This window comes from Canis lupus, chromosome 27 (assembly GCF_003254725.2).
Source record: "Canis lupus dingo isolate Sandy chromosome 27, ASM325472v2, whole genome shotgun sequence".
NCBI lineage: Eukaryota > Metazoa > Chordata > Mammalia > Carnivora > Canidae > Canis > Canis lupus.
This window is the reverse complement of record NC_064269.1, coordinates 28939562-28963998: the sequence shown is the minus strand read 5'-3', so window position 1 is coordinate 28963998 and position 24437 is coordinate 28939562. Positions and strand designations below refer to the sequence as shown.

Sequence of the window (24437 nt, the reverse complement as noted above, 5' to 3'; positions counted from 1 at the left end):
GAAGAACTAGAACTGTAGGTGCACTGGCACTGTGGAGATCCTGGCTGTTGGTATGAACTCCTGTGGCTAAAGCCCTTGATCATGTGTGCAGCAGTAAAGGCTACTATGGGAATCAGACTGGTTAGATGCAGGTACACAGCTATAGAGACTGATTGCAGGCAAACCCACAGTAGCAGGAAATAGGGACAAAACCAGGCTCACAAGCAGCTATGGGGGCCTTGGCTGTTGGTATGCATTCCTGTGCCTACAATGTCTCCCTAACACATGTGCATGGCAGTGAAGGCCAGTATAGAAGTCAGACCAAAGGCTTGCAGGTGCACAACTTGAGAACCAGCTATAGGTGAGCCCTGGGGTGGCAGTGGGGTAGGAAAGGGAGAGGGGAGGGACTCAAGCAGCTGCTGTTTGTGAATGTGAATACATGTGTGTGGGGAAAGCAGTGAAATCTGCAGGGGGTCTGCAGCTGCTTTGTTGGTTGTTGGTTCTTCAGTAATAAAAGCTACTAAGGCCCAGCAAAGCAGGTAACTGGGCACCACGGTAACTCCCACTGCATGACTGATAATGACAGCCCTTTCTTGTTGCTAGCTGTCTTTATGTATCTCAGCTTTGCTGGTTCCTGGGTGGAGTAAAATCAATGCAGATCCTTCTTGTAGTGGCCCAAAAGGCTGAGGAAGCTGCTCGCTCACCCACTCTCCCTTTCCCAGCAAGGGGATTTCCCTTTTGGCAGTGAGCTGTGCTGGCCTGCAGGATGGGATGAGGCAGGCAAAATGAGACTGCCTTCCTTTTTCTTTCTGTGTGGTTATTCTCAGGTTTTGGTTTTGGTTTGGTTTGGTTTTGTCCTACGGCGTTGTGAGAGTTTTTTAGAAGGCTTCCTAAGCTCTCCCAGAAATTTTTTTTTTCGTGGATAGTTGTCTAACCTTGACATAGGCTGGGATTGCCTACTTTGCCATCTTGGTGACTTCAAGACTGCTTTCTGAAATAAAAGACTATTTTGCATGCCCTCCTCAGATCACTCTATGGTGTCATTAAAAGACCAAACACTAGATGGCAGGAGCTTTGTTTTCAGTTTTCTTCTTCCCTGACTTGACTTCCTCTTAGAAGCTGGGCAAATCACATACCTTCATTAGTATTTTTTTAATAAAATAAATATGATATTTAATAGCAAGGTATTGAACTGGGTATATATTCTTGAGGGTCTTTTAAGTTTTAGGGTCAGATTTTATGTAAAAACCTTCCCTCCAACAGCCAAATTTTTCACTATTCTTTTCCTATACCTCCACCAACTTTTACATAGTCTATACATTTTGTCTTTGAACTGTTATATGTGATCCAACTAAAGCGATTATTCAATAAAGGTTGAAAAGGCAACTATTGTAAAATATGTTGTGGGTTTTTCTTGACACCTTTTGTGTTGTATGATTTGTTCAATTCAATTCAGGAGTTTTTAGGACAAATAGGATAGGGAAAATCATAATGTTTAGGAAAATAATTTTGATTAGTGAAGTCAGAAGAACCTCTATACATCTCACATCTATTTCACCTCAGCATAGATAAATATGGAGCAATAAGAGAAGCTTAGGAAAGAAAAAACACAGGTTTGATGTCAAAGCAACCTTTTTTTTTTTAAGAAATGTTTTTTTTATTTTTTTAATTAATTAATTAATTAATTAATGATAGTCACAGAGAGAGAGAGGGGCAGAGACACAGGCAGAGGGAGAAGCAGGCTCCATGCACCGGGAGCCCGACATGGGATTCGATCCCGGGTCTCCAGGATCGCGCCCTGGTCCAAAGGCAGGCGCCAAACCGCTGCGCCACCCAGGGATCCCTCAAAGCAACCTTATCTATTATAAATATATGTCATTAATTCTCAAAGCAGTTCTCTTCAAGGTTTTGAATATTTAACAATTCTTGATGTTAGTATTTGTCATTTTCTGCTCATTATTCCTTTTGTAACTTAAATTTTGAATCAAGAGTAGTTTACCCAGCAATTGCACTGCTGGGGATTTACCCCAAAGATACAGATGCAGTGAAACTCCGGGACACCTGCACCCCAATGTTTCTAGCAGCAATGTCCACAAGAGCCAAACTGTGGAAGGAGCCTCGGTGTCCATCGAAAGATGAATGGATAAAGAAGATGTGGTCTATGTATACAATGGAATATTACTCAGCCATTAGAAATGACAAATACCCACCATTTGCTTCGACATGGATGGAACTGGAGGGTATTATGCTGAGTGAAATAAGTCAATCAGAGAAGGACAAACATTATATGGTCTCATTCATTTGGGGAATGTAAAAAATAGTGAAAGGGAATAAAGGGGAAAGGAGAAAAAATGAGTGGGAAATATCAGAAAAGGAGACAGAACATGAGAGACTCCTAACTCTGGGAAACATGCAAGGGGTGGTAGAAAGGGAGGAGGGCAGGGGGTGGGGTGATAGGCACTGAGGGGGGCACTTGATGGGATGAGCACTGGGTGTTATGCTATATGTTGACAAATTGAACTCCAATAAAAAATAAAAAAATAACAAAAAGAGTAATTTGATACAATGAACAGTCTTTGAGTGGTTTGGTTAGTTTGTCACGGATTTTTTTTTTTTTTTGAGTTCTAAAGTTTTCAAGTATGTTTGTAGCCTATCAAGTTACACAAAGTCTATAAATATTCATCAAGTGGTTTTTAGATCGTATCAATAGCAATCCTTTTTAAACCATGTCTGCTATAGAATCACAGACAAAACGACTTATGATAAATATGCTATAAAGTTAATATGTTTCCTTACCCACGTTTAAACAAAGTTTTTTTGTTTTCTTTCCAGACAGTGCCTCTCAACAGTAATAAAAAAATATGACTTCCACCTGAAATGCCTATTGAAAACCCAGGTATTAACTTTTGTTACTTCATCTATCATCCAATAAGCATTTATTAGCCATATACTCTTTTTCTAAAACCGCAATTTTCTGAAGATACAAGGATGAATAAAGTAGGTCTGTACTTGAGCAGCTTTCATTCTATCATGACAAAACAGACAAGTAAATGGATATGTGTTAATAAAGTGTCATAGATACTATGAGAGACCTATGTGTATATAGGACACAAAAGAAAGTTATCTATTTTACCTATTTGATCTGAATGCTGAAAAATGAATATGCCAGCTAGGGAAGGGGCATGGTAAAGAAGGTGGGGAGTGGGGACAACTTTCAGCGAAGAACACCATGAAAAGAAGCAGTTAGGAAACAGCCTGGTGTGATTAGAAAACTGTATGAAATTTGGAATGGCTACAGTTAGGGTTCAAGTCCTGTAAAGAGACCATATGAAAGGGGCACACAGGGACCAAGTTATATAGGATCTGAAGAACACTTTATGGAGAATTTAATGATTTTCTAATTTATCAGTTGATAACATAGAACCAGTATACAAGGCAGTAGAATGACAGATGGGTGATTAGAGGAGCATTTCATTAGCCCAAAGAGATTATGAGAGTATTGACAAAAAAATCTACAATAGGGGTGGACAGGAGAAGAAAAATTCATAACAGCTGAAAATGCGCAATTTACATGATTTGGTAAAAGATTATGAATAAAACAAAAAGAAGAGGGTTTCTAGAAATACCTTCACATTCCGACTGCTACCTGACGACATGGAGACATCAGTTTGCTAAACTAGCAAAGAGAGAAGCTAGCTTGGCAGGGAAAAATGATGGATTTAGTCCAAGACTACTAAGATTTGATCAGCAAGTGGGCATCCAAATAAATTGTGGTCACCATTAGACAGATCATGTCTTACAGCTTATTCTTCCAGTTAGGGTTAATCTTCCACAGATGAAACATCCTATGATTATAGAAAATTGTGTAAGACAGTGTTTTTATTAATTTTTTAAGATTTATTTCTTTGAGAGAGAGTGTGCATGTGCACACACGGGAGTGGGATGGGGGTGGAGAGGTAGAAGGAGAAGGGAGAGAGAATCCCAAAGACTCCAAACCCAATATAGGCCTCAATCCTACAACCCTAAGATCATGGCCTAAACCAAAACCAAGATCGGACAGCCAACCAACTACACCACCCAGGCACCCCAAGATATTGTTTTTAAAACACGTGAGAATTTCTTTTTCCATTAAATAATTGACTCCTGATATAAATGAAAAGATAAAGAACCTTAATAACTATTCCTAATATTGATAGTAAAAGATTCTAAAGATAATAAAAATATTTCTTGAAGATACCAAACTCATGTGAATTCTATATACATATTTAAAGACACAGTGATGACTAACACACAACTCATACTCTGTCCCAAAGTGTAATCCTCTCACGTTCATTATTCATTCATTATTGAATATTCAATATTTCTTTCTTGAGTCTGGCTTAAATCTGGAAGTTTAAAAATGTAAAAACTCACGGATTGGTTTAAGTCTCATAAAAGTGTCATAATTAGTACTTCTTTCAGCTTGATTCTTCATCTTTATGATAGTCCTTCTTTCTAATGTAGAATTGAAATTTATCAGGTACCCAAGACAAATGATGACTTTATTCATAGATCATTTATGTCTCTTGGCTGTATGTAAACATATTTATGAGATTATAGTAAGCTACTTATGAATGAACTGTAATTACCTAAATATCTTGGTCCTGCTCATGTACCACAAATGCCTTTTTATACACATACACAAGCATGCAAAAAATTGTTGAGAACCTGCAAAGTTCTAATTTCCAAGAGGTTTGGTCATCTTATTCATATATAAAGCCTCCAATATTTCCACTTTGAAAGAATCCATTGATTATTGTAAACTTTTTCAGTATGACTTAAAAGTTGGCAAAACATCAAATAAATACTGCCTTTACATTAACACAGGGAAAGAGTTATCATCACCCACATATGAATTATTTTATAAATAGGCCACAGTGTCTGCGATTTTCCAGATGAACTCCTTCCAAAACAATGAGCTTTTTATTTTTATTTTTTTTAACAAACAAGCTTCTGAAAGCAGAGGGCCACTGTCCCCTAATTTTTGCTGTTTTTTTTTTGTTGGTTTTTAAAGATTATTTATTTATTTATTTATCTATCTATCAATCTATTTATTTACTTATTCATAAGAGACACAGAGAGAGAGGCAGAGACATGGGCAGGAGAAGCAGGCTCCCTGTGGGGAGCCCAATGTGGAACTCCATGACAGGACACCAGGATCATGCCCTGAGCCAAAGACAGATGCTCAAACACTGAGTCACCTAGGCACCTCAAAAATGATCTTTTTTTTTTTTCTTAAAGATTTTATTTATTTATTTATTTATTTATTTATTTATTTATTTATTTATTTATTTATAAGAGATACAGAGAGAGAGAGAGGCAGAGACACAGGCTCCATGCAGGGAGCTGGATGTGGGACTCAATCCCAGGTCTCCAGGATCAGGCCCTGGGCTGAAGACAGCGCTAAACCACTGAGCCACCAGGGCTGCCTGACAATGAGTTTTTTAAATGTGATTTTTCCTATGAAGTATCACTGGTAAATATCTGAGAAGTGAGGACAGACTGTGATATGACCAATTCACAATTTTGTGCTTCCTATTTATTTGACAATTGCATTAAGTGGCATTTCATCAATGTTGGAAGCAGAACCAATTTGAAAAACAATGTTTTGTTTTATATTTCCTAATCTTGGATTATTAAACATTATTTTTAAAAATAGCAAACATGTAGGCTGAATAAACATGACATGAATATTATTGAGTAATATGGAAAATATAAATATTCAAATATTTATTTCTCCAGCCATGGTCATTTAACACATTTTAGATTTGACTTACTTCAGATTGGGCATCCTGACACTATGTTTGCTAAATAAATAGTTTCGTGAGTAATTTACGTAGAACTGTTTACATCCTGACACTATGTTTGCTAAATAAATAGTTTTGTGAGTAACTTACATAGAACTATTCCTATGAACATTTTCTTCCTCTCTCCTATTCCACTAATACCCAGAAAGGTAAGGAATATTTTCTATAGTGATTCTTTATTCTGCATTCATCTCTAATATTTCAGAGAAATTAAGAATAAAGAGAATTTTCCCCTTAAGGAATTACTTAATGCTTACTTAGTGCAAATTAGTGAACTATTTACTCACTGGAATCAAGAGAAACATAAATCAGAACCATATTCTAAAGTTGCTGATGATCTAGTTGGAAAGTAGATTACTTGGTAAGTAATGTACATAAAGTGGTATACATACAGAACAAAGTAGTGTAAAAGAAGATTTCAATTTAGGTGCAAAAATCAACTTCTGGCTCAAAGTTGCTTCTTCCTAGTAGCCTCTGATGCACTGTCTCTAAAATTTTTTATTACAATGCCAAGTAGGCCCTTTAGAGAAAGTTAGCAATCCCTACCACTGATGGTAAACTTACACTAGAATCTAGTAGTTGATGAACTAACTATAAATTGAATGGATGTCAATTGAGAAAAATCTACTCATGCTTCAAAATATGGTTTGGCTTCATGAAATATCTCCTTGGTCTAAAAACCTCCAAGTACTTTACCTTCTAGCTCATGACTCCGAGAGTTTACCAACTAGATAACTAGAATAGCATCTCTATTATTCAGGTGTGAGTAACTCAGTGAGTAAGGCTGAAACAATAATCTCAGTTTTCCCTCCATGAGACCAAAATCCAACTGCATTCAACCTCTAGACAGAGGCCAAAAATTTCATATACAAGTAGAAATAAAGGGGGTACAAAGGGATCTTATGAAGCGCTTTGGGTAACAAGCAGGTCTATTATTGGATTTTTATTTTTTATTTTATTTATTTATTTTTTTATTATTGGATTTTTAGAAGTTCAATTTCAAATATAATTTAAACAGAGTGTCAATAAAGACAGAATCTAGGAGCAGAGATTCCAAAGTCAGATATCGTATATGCCAACCCTCCACCACTATGGAAGTTTTTATTCAACCTTCCTAGAACTCATATTATTCATTACCACAGTGAATATCATAAAATATAATACAATGATATTTTTAAAAATTAGTAAAAAGTGGATGTAATGTGCTTAATAGAATATAGCAGCTAGAAGATGAAAAAGTATTCAAGTAAAGGTAAATACAAATGTATTTTATTGCTATGAGAGTTACTATCTTTAACACTATTACTAAAATAGAGGACCGTACAGGATCCAGAAGAAAAATGTCACAAAACTGATTTGCATTCACAATGGAATACAAGAGGTGGAAAAGGAACAAAAAAATCATAAGAGAAAACAGGATAAAATGAATAGGTAACAAGGACCCAGTTAAAGGTTACAAAAGAAGAAGTCAAGGAAATGAAGGAGATAAAGTCAGGTCACAAGGAAAATAAAACACAGCTGCAGGATTGGAACCTGCCTTAGCAGAAATAAAGGGCATACTGAAACTACTAAAAGTCAAGCCTATTATGTATAGAACACTCTCAGACTTAAAGAAGAAAAAAAAAATAAGAAGTGAAACTAGATCTTCAATAAGAAAGATAATCACTAGCCAACATAATTTATATTCCAAGTAAGTTGGAAAGCACTGAAGAGTTTTGTCAAAGAAATAATATGATCTGACATTTTATTTGAGATTTGTGCAGTGAATTATGTGACACATGAAGAACATATAATAATATATATATACAAATTAAAGAATAACATTAGAGTAGGCAGTTTTATCAAACAATAAGTTCAGCAACAAATATTGCCAGTATCATAGGATCTGCCCCTGTGCCACTTTAGATCTCTTTTCCTCTACATTAGAGGTATCCTTTGGAGAAAAGTATTTTGTAGTTTTCACCACTTCACCTTTTCTCATTTCACCATCAGAGGACCCAGTATACTTGGTCACCTTGTAACCTCAAATCTATAATGGGGTCAGGAAAAACTATGGTTTTGTACATTACCTATCTTTTTTTATTTCAATGTTGTGACCAAAGATACATATTTTAAGCTGAAATTGAACTCCACTATTTTTTTAAATGTTTATTTTTAAGTAATCTTTGCACCCAACATGGGGCTCAAGCCCACAACCCTGACTGAGATCAAGAGTCATACGCTTTACCGACTAAGCCACAAGACACCCCTCCAAATACTATTTTTAATCTTTAAAGAACAATTTATAATAGCAATAACTACTTCATTGGAACAAAAATCATTCTAAATTCTCAATTTGTCTCCAAACTCATTAATTAAATTTGGCAATTTTCAGCGAGTATATATAAATTGAAATTCAGTAAGGTTTATATAAAACCTGGGAAAAAATGGGGCAGCCTGGGTGGCTCAGCAGTTCAGTGCCACCTTCTGCCCAGGGCCTATTTTTGGAGACCCGGGATCAAGTCCCACATAGGGTTCCCTGCATGGGGCCTGCTTCTCCCTCTACCTGTGTCTCTGCCTCTCTCTGTGTCTCTCATGAATAAATAAATAAAATCTTAAAAAAAAAAAAAAAAAACCCTGGAAAATGGAAAGCTCTTACATGGCTGTTCCTTTGGTCTCCAGCACAACTAAATGAAAGTGGGGAGGAAAGGATATGTTGTTTTGTTTTGTTTTGTCTTCCAGAAAGATACAGAAAAGTTTGTCACCAATCTTCGCCAATGTTCAAAATACTTTTAGTATATGCTTAATATCTAAAGTATTAGAATGCTGCTCCTTCAGAGTCTATGACACATCAAATATATCCTATGATAGGTTTGGAATATAGCATATAAAATATCAAAACTGCATTATTGTCAATATTCACTACCCCAAAGAGTCACAGAGATAGGAAGAATTAAGAGGTAGTCCAGTTCAAACTCCTATGTAATGCAAAAATCTCTCAATGTTCCTGATTCTTCGCCTGCCTATAATGTGGAGAACTCTACATGTGTGAGAGGGACAGTCTCTCAATTTTTGAACAAGCCAGTTTTTACAAAGATTTTTCCCATACTAAGTGAAAATGAATGTCTCTAAATTTGCAATCATTTGTTTTAATTTATCATTCCAGAGCTACTTACAGTAAATCTAATCACTTTTTCACTTAAACAGCCTTCAAATACTTGGAAAGAGTTACCATGTTTCCTTTTCCTTCTTCTCTTCCAAGGTAAAATTTCCTTGTACCATCACCTACCTTTACTTTATGTCCATTACACTACAGTTTTCTAGTTTAGGTCTCCATCTGTGCTCCATCTGTGACCCAAATTCCCTTCTCCAATACCTAAATATGAGATGTTCTAATGTTACATATCCCGCTTTCAATTTTTATTTCTTCTATATTCTCTCTTTGGACAATAATATCTAAATTCTTGGCCAGGTATCATCTCTATGAAAATTACGCTCAAATCTAGCTTTGATATCCCTTAAAATCAGGTGCTAATGCATGTTTCATATCTGTAGAATCTTTCATATGGTGGATCAGTCATCATAGGATTTGTAATTTTTAGGCTGATTATTTATTCCCCTTCTACCAGGGAGAGTGTGTATGTGTGTGTGTGTAAAAGAGAGAACATATGCCCATGTGTGTATATATAAGGAGAAACTCCATGGTTTTGGAGTGTAGAAATGTGTTTCCATACAGAAGTTTTGCATTTGTTTCTGCCTGTGTCCAAAATAGTCACTATATTCTGGCACATTTTTTTGGGCATAAATTCCTGCCATAGTATAAATCCATGCTTCACAGCTACACACACAATTTTTCAGGTAATCATTTTACTCAGTCAAAGCTCCTGAGTAGAGAGAGGCTTCCTCAAAAACTCTCTTGGTCAGTAGGCATTGTTTTTCTTCTCCCACCTTTTGCAGGTGACAGCCTATCCAGTGTCAGAGGTTTATTCAGAGATTTTAGCTCCAGATCTGCTCCTTTCCCTACTTCCCCCTACTAAATTAGGTCTGAAATCTCAGCACTTGCCCCACTGAGAACAGTAAACACCAGTTTTGAAGCCTGAGGGTCTAAATTTAATCTGATATTTCCCACAGTCCATTGCAGCATCAATGCTGAAGACACTGCTCTGGCTTTAAGATTCCTCTTTAAATTTCTATCACCCAGAAACTTATCCTATCCTTGTTTTGGACTAAGCTATATATATATACATTTACACTTTTTTCTTATAGTTCATCTAGCATTTATATGAGCACGTGTTCTGTGTGTGTGTTTTTTCTCAATCCAATAGTTGGCAGAGCTAGAACCTCACTGCATTTCCCAATATATGAAGGTTGTGTCTGCTTGACTGTTGCCAGGGAAGGTCAAGCTCTGCATATCAAAAACCATATGCATCACAATACCATCAAAAATCTTCCCATTTTGCCTGTTTGTTGCCATAATTAGTGGGATCCTAACTTCTAGGTTTCCCAAGCATAAAACTTTGGAATCATTTAAATCCAAACTTCTGTTGGTCTATACATCATCCAATAAATCATCAAGTTAATTCTACTATTGCAACATTTCACTTAACATTCTAGCAATCTCAGCGATTTACGAATGTAATGAATATGTTTATCTTTCAGAATTTAAGGAAGATTAAAGGAGATAAATAGATCACATACAAAGCACTTCAAGACTAGAGTAAAAGAAGGCATAAATTAGCTACCAACTGACCAAGTCAACTCAGCATTTGCATCTTAATTAGCAATATTTTAGAGATTTCCACAAATTCATGTCATACATCAACTTCAAATGTCTGAATGGAAACTAATCATAGCACCAAATACATCCTTTTCATAGTTTTTATTACCTTCTAATTTTTATTTTATTAGATATGTGTACATATACAGTGTCTGATTTCTCATATAAACTGAAAAATTTATGTAAATGAGTAAAAATTAATAAAAAATGAATTAATTAGCTAAAATTTAACCCTTATTCTCTGCCAGGAACTTTTTCATATTTTATTTTATTTAATCATTATAGCAACCCTCTAATTAATTATTATGGTTCCAATTCTACAGAAGAGAAAACTTAGATCCACAGAAGTTAAATAATTTGATAATCACAGCTACAAATAGAGCAGAACCAGGATTTTAACACACAAAACCCTACTGGAGAGCTGAAAACGAAGTCTACTACATTGTTTTGAATGAATATATCAATGGCTGCGTTGCTCTTCTTTGGAAAAGTCTACTTTGTCAAGTCTAGTTTCAAATGTGGTACCCAAAACTAAACTCCAGTTCAGATAATACATATGGAAAATGTGGTGGGTTTAACTTTCTAGTTACGGAGAGTATATGACTTTCGGTTTAATAATGAAGTAGATCCATCAAGCATGTCACGATGTTGACTCAAATTGAGTTCACACACAAATAAAACAACTGCTTTTTCCATATGAACTACTTATAAATTTTTCTTCTCCATATTATAACTGAGTAGTTGTGTTTTCTTAATCTGGAAAAGACTTAAAATGTATCCCAATTAAATCGCATCTTCTTATTTTTCATCAATAGCAACATGTAGATAATATTATTGAAGATGTAAAAAATATATGCAGTGTCCTGGGGTGTGTGGAGACCAAACAAATTACAGATGCTGTAAATGAACTAAATCAAATTCTTCAGAGAAAAACAGAGGTAAATATACCAATTTATTAGACAGTAATTATTTTAGACCTGACTTCAATAATTAATTAAGAAGAGTGAAAGAATTTTAAATAAATACTGTGCGTCTGTGTGTGTGTGCGTGTGTCTGTGCATATATATTTCAATCATTTGGGGTTAATGGAAACTTGATTCTATTATACCAAAAGGATTTAATTAAATTAAAAGGAAATTTCTTACATCTTTGAAGTTTGTAATTGCAATATATCTTCCAAGTGAGACTGAAATCAATCCTACCATCTTACCTAGAGGAATATGCTTATATAATAACATTCAAAGGCTAGTGTGTATATAGACTATTAATGGTTCTCATACACCCAGTATATGCAGGGGTAAGTATTCATGCTTATATGGACAAACATACATGTAGAAAAGAAAAGACCAGTTTTTGTGCTATCTTTGGTTGAATTTGCAATGCACACTGCTTATATTATCCCAGAGATGCAATAATAGCCTGTTTTTTTTTTCAGTTTAAAAAATAAGTATTATGTGATTTTTTAAAAATCTCAGAAATCTGATGTAGAATTACAGGTGTGATTATTGCCCAATAAAAAGATTAGGATATCTGGTCACAATAAATCAATTCAATCTTGTTATTAGTTTAGCAAATGATGAAGCAGAAAGATATGATGATTAGAATAATAACTAATACTTGATAGTGCATTGCAATAATAAAAGAGTTTCACTTATTATACCACTTTTATTTTATTTTAACTCATCCTCATATCAATGCCATGAAATTGGTTTTGTTTGTTTTTTTTTTTTTTTTAATTTACTTATGATAGTCACACAGAGAGAGAGAGAGAGAGAGAGGCAGAGACACAGGCAGAGGGAGAAGCAGGCTCCATGCACCGGGAGCCCGACATGGGATTTGATCCCAGGTCTCCAGGATCGCGCCCTGGGCCAAAGGCAGGCGCCAAACCGCTGCGCCACCCAGGGATCCCTGAAATTGGTATTTTAATGTTAATTTTATTATTAAAATCTGATGCCTATGCACGCCTAGGTGGCTCAGCAGTTGAGCGTCTGCCTTAGACTCAGGGCATGATCCTGGGATCTGGGATCGAGTTCCACATTGGGCTCCTTGCAGGAAGCCTACTTCTCCTGCTGCCTGTGTCTCTGCCTCTCTCTCTCTCTCTCTCTCTAATGAATAGATAAATAAAATCTTTAAAAATAAATAAATAAAATCTGATGTCTAGAATGCTTGTGTAAAAAGGATTAATAAGTGGCAAAAAAGAGATTTGAACCCAAGCCTCTTCCTCAATATATGTGAACTTTCATAAAAGAGAGTGATTACATGTATTCTTTATCTGCCCAAAGAGGAACAGCACAGATTATACTACCCTGAATATGCCAGCCTTGAAATTTCAAAGAGATTGATTTAGAAAGTGGACAATTATATTAGTATATATAAATCATCATCATTGTTTCAAATAGGTGAAAAAAATCAGTAATTTCTTAATGTTGGATTTTCTATTATCTTAATTAGAACTTGTTTTTGTAATTAGAGAGTAATAATGAATATAGAAATTAAAATACCTTGTTGGTATTACATACTGACAGTGATGACTCATTTGCAGTGGAATCATCCCACCAAAATATTTCCTAGATAACATTCATTCAAAGCTAAAATCCCAGAGCAAAGAAGAAATCAAAATTTAAATAATATAATCAATAAATACCAAAATTTGATGTCTGAAGTTAATAACTTTATTTCCTTACATTTTTCTTACTGGGAAAATATCTACTCTTATACCTTCCAACCTATAGTGGAAAATGAAATAACTATGTAGTCTCCAAGGCTGTTTTTTTATGTACATATTAATATCCATAGTCTTCTCAAATGATAACAAGGAAAAAAAATTGAAAATAAATTTTCACTTAATCTGGTCATATTTTTTATTCTATGTCAGAGTGGGAAATGGCTGTTATGTTATAAAAATAAGTATTTTGATGAACTCAAGAACTTAAGAATTATATGATGCTAAGAGCGTTCCAATAGGTGAAGTTATGTCAGGATAACAGGGTAGTGAGAGTTAATTTTCCACAAGCAACTAGTTTCTCTTAAATAATCACATTTGGGAAACATTATAAGCACTTAGAGCTGATAATCAAATACAAAGAGCTTAGGGACATAAATATACGATTTGAACTCAATATCTACCAGTCTTTAGCTGAATATCTTTGGGAAAATTAATTCACATCTCTGAGTTTCAGCTTTCTTCATTGCATGTATGCATGCACGCATAAAAAATTAAATAAATAAATAAATAACAGAAATTGCAGGGTTCCTATGAGCATTATAAATAACATTAGTAAAGGTCCAGATGATAGTTTCTTGCATGAGTCATTATCATTACTGGAGGTAGTGGGGATGGTGCTGGTGGTAGTTTTTGAGACTCCTCCCCATGTAACCTACATGAATCATATCACAAATGTAGTTATACTCTTGTTCATGCTCTCATTCAGTATTGGAAACAATTTTCCATCCTTCAATATTATGTTCCAGAATCTCACATAATATATTTCCATTACATGTTCCCACAATAAATGAAACATAAAGTGAAAAATATGGTCTTAAACATTGTGCTGTAGGTGGATGTCATGGTGATTTTAAAATACAAATTTATATTTCTGAATAAACTGAATTGTAGTTAAGTCAGGCTAACATCTTTAATAGTCTCAGCCACATGGAAGGGGTAAAGATCTTACATGTAGTTGTTAAGCCTAGTAATTGAAACTATGCTCAGATGAAATATTATACCTAAGAGAAACGCTTCTGAAAAGGTTTATGTGAACAATGCTTTTAAGTGAAAAGCTGTATATAAATTTAATTACATTTTAAACATGGTAGAAGTGTTTTCTCTCTAAAGGAATATTGTAGAAAGTTCTTTGTTATAAGAAAACAATTATTCCTTAGCTTGTTTGAGAATCTGGGGTTTCATTAATTAAAAGCAAACTTGTCCAAGCAAAAATTTTAAAAAATTTAATGTCAATTAAAGTGGATCATATTGGGGCACCAAGTTTAAGTATCTGCCTTCAGCTCAGGTGATGGTCTCAGGGTCCTGGGATTGAGCCCCACCATGGGGCTCCCAGCTTAGCTCAGCGGACAGTTGGGTTCTCCCTCTCTTTCTTACCCTCCCTGCCCCGTTCTTGTTCTTTCTCTCACTAGCTCGCTCTCTCTAATAAATAAATAAAATCTTTTTTAAAAAATGGATTATATTAGAAAATGTGTTTGCTTTTGGACTGAAATTTTATTTTTAGTGAATCTGTGAATCACTTATATTATTTTCATGATAATGAATTTATCACTAGCACTTTCTAAACCACTTAAGTAATTCTATACCTCCTACAAAAATAAATGCAAATAAACAAATGAGCAAATAAATAAATAAAACCATACTAATGGATGTGAACTGAAATGACAACAGAAAATAAAATTTCAGACAGTACATTTTTTTAAATTTAGGATATGGTTGCAAGTGTTCTACTATCAGTTCTTAAAAATCTCCTAAAAATAATTAAACTATATTATGAGTTTGCATAATTCTGCCTACTTCCATCCAGCCCTCTTTTCACTGTAGTCCAAAGGTTACAACTGAATGATTGCTAATAATAAGAATTAGCATATTAAACAAATAATTAAAATGCACTTATTTCAAAAAATCTTTCACTGCTATGGAAAGGGAATTGAGTTTAGCCAATAAATATAAAGCTATTCCAATATACTAAACAGGCTGAACTTACTCTAAATTTTTTTCAGTCAAAAAAACTAGATTGTTTTTTAAAACATTCAAAAGGTTTTTCTTTCATCTTACAATTTAGCTTCCCCCTGTTTATTAAGCAATTGATGTATGACCTCAATAAACATTTTGTCTTTTTACCGTGTCAGAGAAATTTCAATGTTTAGATCTGGATATTATCAGTTTGATTGTTTTTTGAGTTTGTTTTCTAAATAACAACTGTATCTTTGTACTTGTTTTTCTTTTTTAGAATTTTCATCAAAATTCAGAGACTTCAGCAAAAGGTAAAACATACACGTACCCAAATTAAAAAAAAAAAAAAACAAGTTACAGAATCCAAATAATTTAATTTCTTTTCAATTTTTCATCCAAATACTAAGGTAACACATATAGAGAAATATTTTTTGAAGTGAAAATGCACTGCTAAAACTTTTTACTGATGGAAACGATTATTCTGCAAGTGAATAAAACTTCACACTCTGAACTTTTAGCCTGACATTTTTAAGAAATGGGAAAAGTCAAGAGATCTGTAAAAATGAAAGGAATACAGAAAATATTCTTATAACCATTCCAAGAAACTATAAAATTTTATTTAGCTAATTATATTTTGATGTAAAAGAAGAGTCAGAAAAGTAGCAGCTGTCTTTCTTTAAAGTCACTAATTTCAGATTTAAATTCAAACTCTATTTGAAAGTCCAATCTAACATAATATGTAGGAGGATTAGGTTCTGGAATAATTACGGTTCACAGAGACTCAGACTATAAAATTGCAAGCCACAGGAGGACTTTGCCTCTACAGAAAAATAGTGGAGGAGTAATAGTGTGATGCAGAACAAAAGACCTGGCTTTTGAAATCTGGTTAATTTCAACTTTGCCACTTTTTGACTCTGTGATCTTAGAAATTTAATTCTTTGATCCTAAATTTCCCTAATATGCATAGAAGACATGATAGTATTTAATGTGCAAGGTGTGGTCAGAGCTGTTCTGTTTGCAAAAGCAAATGGTATTTGGCATATGAACAGTGAGCATCTTCAAGGAAACGGATTCACCTATGTTCAACTAACACTCTAGGTTTACAGGTCACAGTGAACCGCAAATGATAACCCCAATCTGCCCTCCAAGCCTTAATCTTTTTAGGACAGAGCTATATGCAGAGGGTTATCCTCTCAACCCTAATTCCCACCACTCAAACGAAGACAGTTACATTTGAAGAAATTCTCTACCTCACATCACAAAGGAAAAGGGATGGCAGAAGGCATGGAGAAAAAACAAACTGCTAGTGCAAAAAACCCCTGTTCCAGGCATTCCTAAACTCCAGAACACCATTAAGGAAGGGACAAGATAGATATCCCCTAACAATATCACTAACACCGAGTCTAAGTGACAGAATGAGGAGTTAACAAGCTGGAGGTATGCCTATATGGAATTGGACCTCTCTTCCTTTCTTTTAGGAATGTTGGAATAAAAATCTCTTCATCCCATATTCCTCAGGGGATGAGATATAAGATCCCACAAAACTGCGTAAGAATGTTCCCAAAGGTTTATATTCAATGCTAAATCATCACAGGTTCTAATTAATGTATTTTAACCAAATATATATTTGTCACTGTTTCTCAATTTTATGATACTGTAACTGGTTCCCCAGAGTAAAATCAGGTGTGATAAACATCATTACTCCGTATTTCACCACCAAGCCCATCTTGAGTCCCTAATACATTTCTAACATTTGAAATGGACTCTTCATCCAGTTTTGGAAGTAATGCTATAATGCATAAGCACGCATCTCTATACTACCTCAGAGAAGCAAATCATGACCAAGAACTGTATCTCTGCACAAAAAGTCAAGAGTAGAGTTTGAGTCATTATCCAAATGATTATGATTTCCCAAAATACGTGCTGGGGCTTAAATTAACCAGATCTCTTACCCAACTTTAGGATTTATTTTAGATGTGTATTCATTTGCACCAGATTGGGAATTATTAACAAGAAGTTTGTACTTCCTGCTTCGGAGGGCCAACATCACAATGTGGTGACTGGGAAACATGTTTCTATAAACTTGTAATTCCCTGCCTCCTGTTGCTCAGTACAATCCCTGTTGGTTGGCCTCCAGAGTGTCATGAGTCCTCTTTAAAAACTATTTCTATGCTGCTTTAGTCTTCTGTTTTATTAATTGCCACTTGCTGATTTCTCAGAGAATTTTAATTAGAGCTCTTTCATGCTGCTTGTCCCCTCAGACTGTTTCAACAAAGGACGCCATTTTAAGTAAAATTTGGCCATTTTATAAATTTTGTACAAATTTATAAATGAGTGATTAATAGCATGTGTTGAACAACAACAACAAATGCCTCATTATGGAAAGACCTACTTGAGAGGCAGGCTGTGGGAAGAGGCTCCATGCTGAAATTGGTCTGTTTTTTGAGTTAGCCAAGTTGTCTGGTATTGGAACGCTGCAGACTGTTGGCGAGAAAAGCTAGGTCTTTTGTATTATCTTCCTTGCAAAACAACTAGAAACTACAAGGAATTTAAGTTTCAGAAATAACCTGAGGAGGGAGTGCGTGTGTTTGCGCAAACAACGGCAGTGCGTGATTTGACTGGGCACACATCAAATTAAACCAAATCACGACCGGTTTTAAGCACGTAATTTCTAACCATGTGCTTACTTGAGCTTCCTGAGCCTCCTCAGCTGCCTGGGGATTCGGCCATAGGGCTCTTCTCTGAGGCGTTGGGTAGCTCTGCGCAGGCGCAGAAGCGTGCTGAGGGCGGGGCTGCGTGCCGCAGGGGTGACTGGGACGCCATCTCCGACGGAAGAGAACACTGTCCTTCCGGGTCCTCGGGTGCAAGCGGAGACTGGAGTCTGTAGAACTGGGGCCCAGGCTGGACCAGTACAGAGGCAGGGCCCTGCAGCACGTCTTCCTCATCCAGCGCGCCCAGTACCGCGTGGACGCCTTCTCCAAAAAGGATTGCACACCGGCTCCTGTAGGCGGCAAACGGGCTAAGCTTGGGGTTGAAGCTTACTAAACTCGAACGTTCCTCCCCCGTGACCCGCGCGGTAGGAACCGCTGACGTCATCGGCAGACACGTGCGCAGTCAGCACAGGTTTGCTGAGGGAAGGCTCCGCCATCTAGCCTAAGGAGCCAGGCTTGCCAAATCTCACTGGAAGCCGGAGAGTGAGGATATTACAGAAGCAGAGCCCGAGAGAGGTGTTCTCCCAATCCGCGTCCACCCAGCAGGTGCCTGGTAGCACAACAGTTCTGAGATCTTCTGCTGTGCCATCTTTCGCCACCTTGTGTGTCTGGCACCACAGTTCCTCCACGGCCCGGCTCCACCCCTCCCCCGCAGTGCCCACTTGGTGGTCGCGCCCACTGGCCAAGTAGCGCTCAAGACCTCTGAGACACAGGGTTCGGGCCTCCTGACTAGATCTCCCGCTTCTTGGGGAGGGGGGTATGGGGGCCTCAAGGCCCCCTCACCTCAGCACAGTGGGCACCACCAAGGAACACAGATTCCATCTTTGTCTTCCCTCCACAGGCTAAGCTGTGGTTCCACTTATTTTTTTCTGGGACGAAGTGACAGAAAAGTAGAAATACTGAAGATGTGGCATTTCAGTATATTCTTCTGGCCCAGGATGGGAAAGGATAGCAGTCAGGGCAGATATTTCTCTTTTCGGGTTTTTCTACCTTATCCTCGTCTACCAGAATGAAACTGTAAGAGTTAAGGAGGCATATATCGACGATTGAATGAAGCCTGACAGATGCTGTATTAGGACGAAGGGACCAAGGGGTCTTTGACCGTGAGTATAGCTGACCGTGCCACCCCACGGGGGGCTCCTTGAGCCAAGCCCATGAGGCATGACTGAGGAGGGCAACTGAGCTTCCATTCACAACTTATTTCGCTTTATACATTCATTTCCTAAACCCTTTTATCACTTAAATATTTTACAAAGTTTTCCTGATCTGGGTTAAAAAAATAATAGTTTTTGAGCTTTTATATTTGCTTCCTCATTTAATTTCTGAAACACTGCTATTGTGGAATATTAAAACAAAAACAATCGCAAGTCGTGAGTATATTAATGCATTAAAAATATCAGAGTGAAAGAAAAAACAACAACAAAAAATATCAGTAGTGAGAATTATTCACTGGCTGGTTAAAAGGTCTGACCCTGAACTCCACTCCTAGGATAACATTCATCCTCCTCCTAAGCTTCTCCATTGTTATAGCACCATCTTTCCTGATTTTTTTTTTTTTTTCCTTTCCTGATTTTGATTCAAAGTCCACTATCTTGTGCTACCTGGCCCATTTCATCAGTCTCTTCTACTTCCTTCATCTTTGGATAGGAGTTTTTCCAGGAAAAAGAGTTTATTGGAAGAAAGCCAGAAAAGTTTACCTTAAATTTAGTGATTAAGTTTCTTCATATGGTCTACGAGAAGTTGGCATGCCTTCATTTAGTACACACTTGAGAGCTATTAGCCCCGGTACTTAGTCTTATTTTTTTTTTTCATTTTTTCTTCCTCTGTGACAAGTCACTTTTAGGAATAATCAATAAACTCCATTTAAATAGCTAATAGTAAAACTTCAGCAAGGCTTTGATTTTGAAGAGTTTTAGTAAGCATCATAAATCTTTCATTTCAAGCTTATTTCAGATCCCAGCCAGGTACTATTACTATTCTCTTTTTACAGCAGCATAATGTATATGATTAGTGTTAAGTTAATGGTAAACACCGTAGCATAGTCAAATTTATTATGATTAATTTTAAGTGGGGTTTGTTTGATGTACTTACAAGCCGTGTAGAAAACTTGTTCCTTCTTGGGAAATTAATCCTAAACAATCATAAACTAGGCAAAAAATATTGCAAATGACAGAATACCAAATTAATAATCCAAAAGTCTGATTTTTGATTAAAGGCCATGCGCCAAGATTTCTGCAACAGAAGATATGAAAGCTTATTGATTAGCTACACCACTATCAGCTGCTTCGGGCTACATACAGAGGCACAGATGGCTAATTGGCTCTAGTTAGTGGATGGTCATTTTAATTAAATTTTATTAAAAATTTAGGGCAGGGATCCCTGGGTGGCGCAGCGGTTTGGCGCCTGCCTTTGGCCCAGGCGCGATCCTGGAGATCCGGGATCGAATCCCACGTCGGGCTCCCGGTGCATGGAGCCTGCTTCTCCCTCTGCCTGTGTCTCTGCCTCTCTTTCTCTCTCTGTGTGACTATCATAAATAAATAAAAATTTAAAAAAAACAATTAAAAAAAAAATTTAGGGCAGCCTGGGTGGCTCAGCGGTTTGGTGCCGCCTTCAGCCCAGGGCGTGATCCTGGAGTCCTGGGATCGAGGCCTCCATTGGGCTCCCTGCATGGAGACTGCTTCTCCCTCTCCCTGTGTTTCTGCCTCTCTGTCTCTCTCTCTCTCTCTCTCTGTGTCTCTCATGAATAAATAAATCTTTTTTTTTATTTTTTTAAATTTTATTTAAAATTTATAGTAAGAAATTTCAAAGCTGTAATCGATGGCTTATAATAAGTATGGCCCTTCAAAGATGACCTGATTTCTATCTTTTTTCCCCCTTAGGCTTGATAGAGAGAGTGACAACTGCACTATCCAGGTCCATCTACCAGCTTATCAGTGTCTATTGCTGCAGCTTTTATGCAGATTTCCAGCCTCTAACTGTGCCCAATGACATTTCCTATGTACATCCTGGGCTCCATTCCCACCTTAGCTTCACAGTGTATGCAGTTCACAACATTCCAGAGACTTGGGTGCACAGGTGAGTGGTGGTTAAGTTTTCATAAAAATGCTAATTTTCACATGGTTTCTAATTAGAATATAATTTGTCTTGTTCTTATTTGCAGGAGCAAATATTTCATGAAATTTTGACATTTAACCACTGTAGATTTATCTTAAAACCATTTTTAAAAACTGGTTCATTCCCAAATGCACATTCCTTTTCTCTCAAGTCTTCAAGTCTTCCCATTCTCCATATTAAAAATAGCTGCTTATTGCCAGTATATCATCATGGAAACAATAAATGCTCATCCTATTTAGTGATTGCCCTATTTTTTTTTTACATTTGAATTTAAACGACCAATGCTAATTAATAGAGCAGAGAGAGAGAAAGCACACACACAGGGAGAAGTACTTAATAGAAAAAAAATCACTCTTGATACCCATCAAGTTGTGAGTGGTAGATATTTTGTGAAATTAGTACCTTGATAAAGTGGGAATTAGCCAAGAGTTATTTCAGTTACAATGGAAATTAACCACAATTATGTGTAGAGCATTGCTAGATTTTAGGTTGGCTCTATTATGCAGTATTTTTTTTGAATAACATAATTAGATTAATATTATAATCATTATTTTAAACTCCTTATGGATTTAATCTATAAGAGAATGTGGATTAAATCAATTAAAGTTAATAGAGAATAGCAACTTATAAATGGGTTTATTGTACCCACTGCATTTAGCATCTCAAAGAAAAGCTGAAACCATTTCAGTAAAATGAAAAAAATTACTGTATGTGTTTTTGCAACTAACTGACCTGTACAAACAGTTATAAAGTTAATTAGAAAGAAAATTTACCTTTGGGGTGCCTAGGTGGCTCAGTTGGTTAAGCATTTGCCTTCAGCTCAGGTCATGATCCTGGAGTCCTGGATCAGGCCCCATATCGGGCTCCTGGCTCAGCAGGGAGTCTGCTTCTCCCTTTGCCCTTCACCCCTCTCCTACTCTCTCTCGCTTGCTCACTCTGTCTTTCAAATAAAAAAAACAAAAACAAAAATTTACCTTTGTATGTAAAAAACACTATCTACCTATATACATATAAACATATTTCTTTAAATCCATGAGATGAGGGGTGTCTGGTGTCTCAGTCGGTTTAGAGTGTGACTTTGCATCAAGCCATGATCTCAGGATCATGTAAATGGGATTGACTCCTTCATTTCACTTTCTTCAGTCTCATTGTTAGTGTATAGAAATGCCACTGACTTCTGGGCATTGATTTTGTATCCTGCCACGCTGCCAAATTGCTATATGAGTTCTAGCAATCTTGGGGTGGAGGCTTTTGGGTTTTCTATGTAGAGTATCATGTCATCGGTGAAGAGGGAGAGTTTGACTTCTTCTTTGCCAATTTGAATGGCTTTAATGTCTTTTTGTTGCCTGATTGCTGAAGCTAGGACTTCCAGTACTATGTTGAATAGCAGTGGTGAGAGTGGACATCCCTGTCTTGTTCCTGATCTTAGGGGAAAGGCTCCCAGTGCTTCCCCATTGAGAATGATATTTGCTGTGGGCTTTTTGTAGATGGCTTTTAAGATGTTGAGGAATGTTCCCTCTATCCCTACACTCTCAAGAGTTTTGATCAGGAATAGATGCTGTATTTTGTCAAATGCTTTCTCTGCATCTAATGAGAGGATCATATGGTTCTTGTTTTTTCTCTTGCTGATGATGAATCACATTGATTGTTTTATGAGTGTTGAACCAGCCTTGCATCCCATGGATAAATCCTACTTGGTCATGGTGAATAATTTTCTCAATGTACTGTTGGATCCTATTGACTAGTATCTTGTTGAGAATTTTTGCATCCATGTTCATCAGGGATATTGGTCTGTAATTCTCCTTTTTGGTGGGGTCTTTGTCTGGTTTTGGAATTAAGGTGATGCTGGCCTCATAGAACGAGTTTGGAAGTACTCCATCTCTTTCTATCTTTTGGAACAGCTTTAGTAGAATAGGTATGGTTTCTTCTAAACGTTTGATAGAATTCCCCAGGGAAGCCATCTGGCCCTGGACTTTTGTGTCTTGGAGGTTTTTGATGATTGCTTCAATTTCCTCCCTGGTTATTTGCCTGTTCAGGTTTTCTATTTCTTCCTGTTCCAGTTTTGGTCGTTTGTGGCTTTCCAGAAATACATCCATTTCTTCTAGAATGCCTAATTTATTGGTGTATAGCTGTTCATAATATGTTTTTAAAATCGTTTGTATTTCCTTGATGTTGGTAGTGATCTCTCCTTTCTCATTCATGATTTTATTAATTTGAGTCTTCTCTCTCTTCTTTTTAATAAGGCTGGCTAATGGTTTATCTATCTTATTAATTCTTTCAAAGAACCAACTCCTGGTTTTGTTGGTCTGTTCCACAGTTCTTCTGGTCTCGATTTCATTGGGTTCTGCTCGAATCTTTATTAACTCTATTCTTCTGCTGGGTATAGGATCTATTTGCTGTTTTTTCTCTAGCTCCTTTATGTGTAAGGTTAGCTTTTGTATTTGAGTTCGTTCCAGTTTTTGAATGGATGCTTGTATTGCGATGTATTTCCCCCTCAGGACTCCTTTTGCTGCATCCCAAAGATTTTGAACGGTTGTATCTTCATTCTCATTAGTTTCCATGAATATTTTTAATTCTTCCTTAATTTCCTGGTTGACCCTTTCATCTTTTAGCAGGATGGTCCTTAACCTCCACGTGTTTGAAGTCCTTCCAAACTTCTTGTTGTGATTTAGTTCTAATTTCAAGGCATTATGGTCTGAGAATATGCAGGGGACGATCCCAATCTTTTGGTATCGGTTCAGAGCTGATTTGTGACCTAGTATGTGGTCTATTCTGGAGAAAGTTCCATGTGCACTTGAGAAGAATGTGTATTCAGTTGAGTTTGGATGTAAAGTTCTGTAGATATCTGTGAAATCCATCTGGTCCACTGTATCATTTAAAGCTCTCGTTTCTTTGGAGATGTAGTGTTTAGAAGACCTATTGAGTGTAGAAAGCGCTAGATTGAAGTCACCAAGTATAAGTGTATTATTATCTAAGTATGTCTTGACTTTAGTTATTAATTGATTGATATATTTGGCAGCTCCCACATTCGGGGCATATATATTGAGGATTGTTAAGTCCTCTTGTTGAATAGATCCTTTAAGTATGATATAGTGTCCCTCTTCATCTTTTACTACAGTCTTCGGGGTAAATTTTAGTTTATCTGATATAAGGATGGCTACCCCTGCTTTCTTTTGAGGACCATTTGAATGGTAAATGGTTCTCCAACCTTTTATTTTCAGGCTGTAGGTGTCCTTCTGTCTAAAATGAGTCTCTTGTAGACAGCAAATAGATGGGTCCTGCTTTTTTATCCAGTCTGAAACCCTGCACCGTTTGATGAGGTCATTAAGCCCATTCACGTTCAGAGTTACTAA

General features: G+C 36.5%; 1 protein-coding gene across 6 annotated transcripts in view; it reads left to right on the top strand.

Moving 5' to 3' along the window:
- PIK3C2G (phosphatidylinositol-4-phosphate 3-kinase catalytic subunit type 2 gamma) overlaps positions 1 to 24437 on the top strand; it is a 366531-nt gene that overhangs the window by 73977 nt on the left and 268117 nt on the right. For all 6 annotated transcript variants that reach the window (XR_007406483.1, XM_049102678.1, XM_049102677.1 and 3 more), the window contains 4 exons: positions 2812 to 2875; positions 11397 to 11519; positions 15537 to 15570; positions 20850 to 21045. Coding sequence is in view for 5 of the 6 variants with exons in the window: in XM_049102678.1 (XP_048958635.1) it covers positions 2812 to 2875; positions 11397 to 11519; positions 15537 to 15570; positions 20850 to 21045 (417 nt within the window). In the remaining variant the exon portion in view is untranslated. The remainder of the gene's footprint in view (positions 1 to 2811; positions 2876 to 11396; positions 11520 to 15536; positions 15571 to 20849; positions 21046 to 24437) is intronic.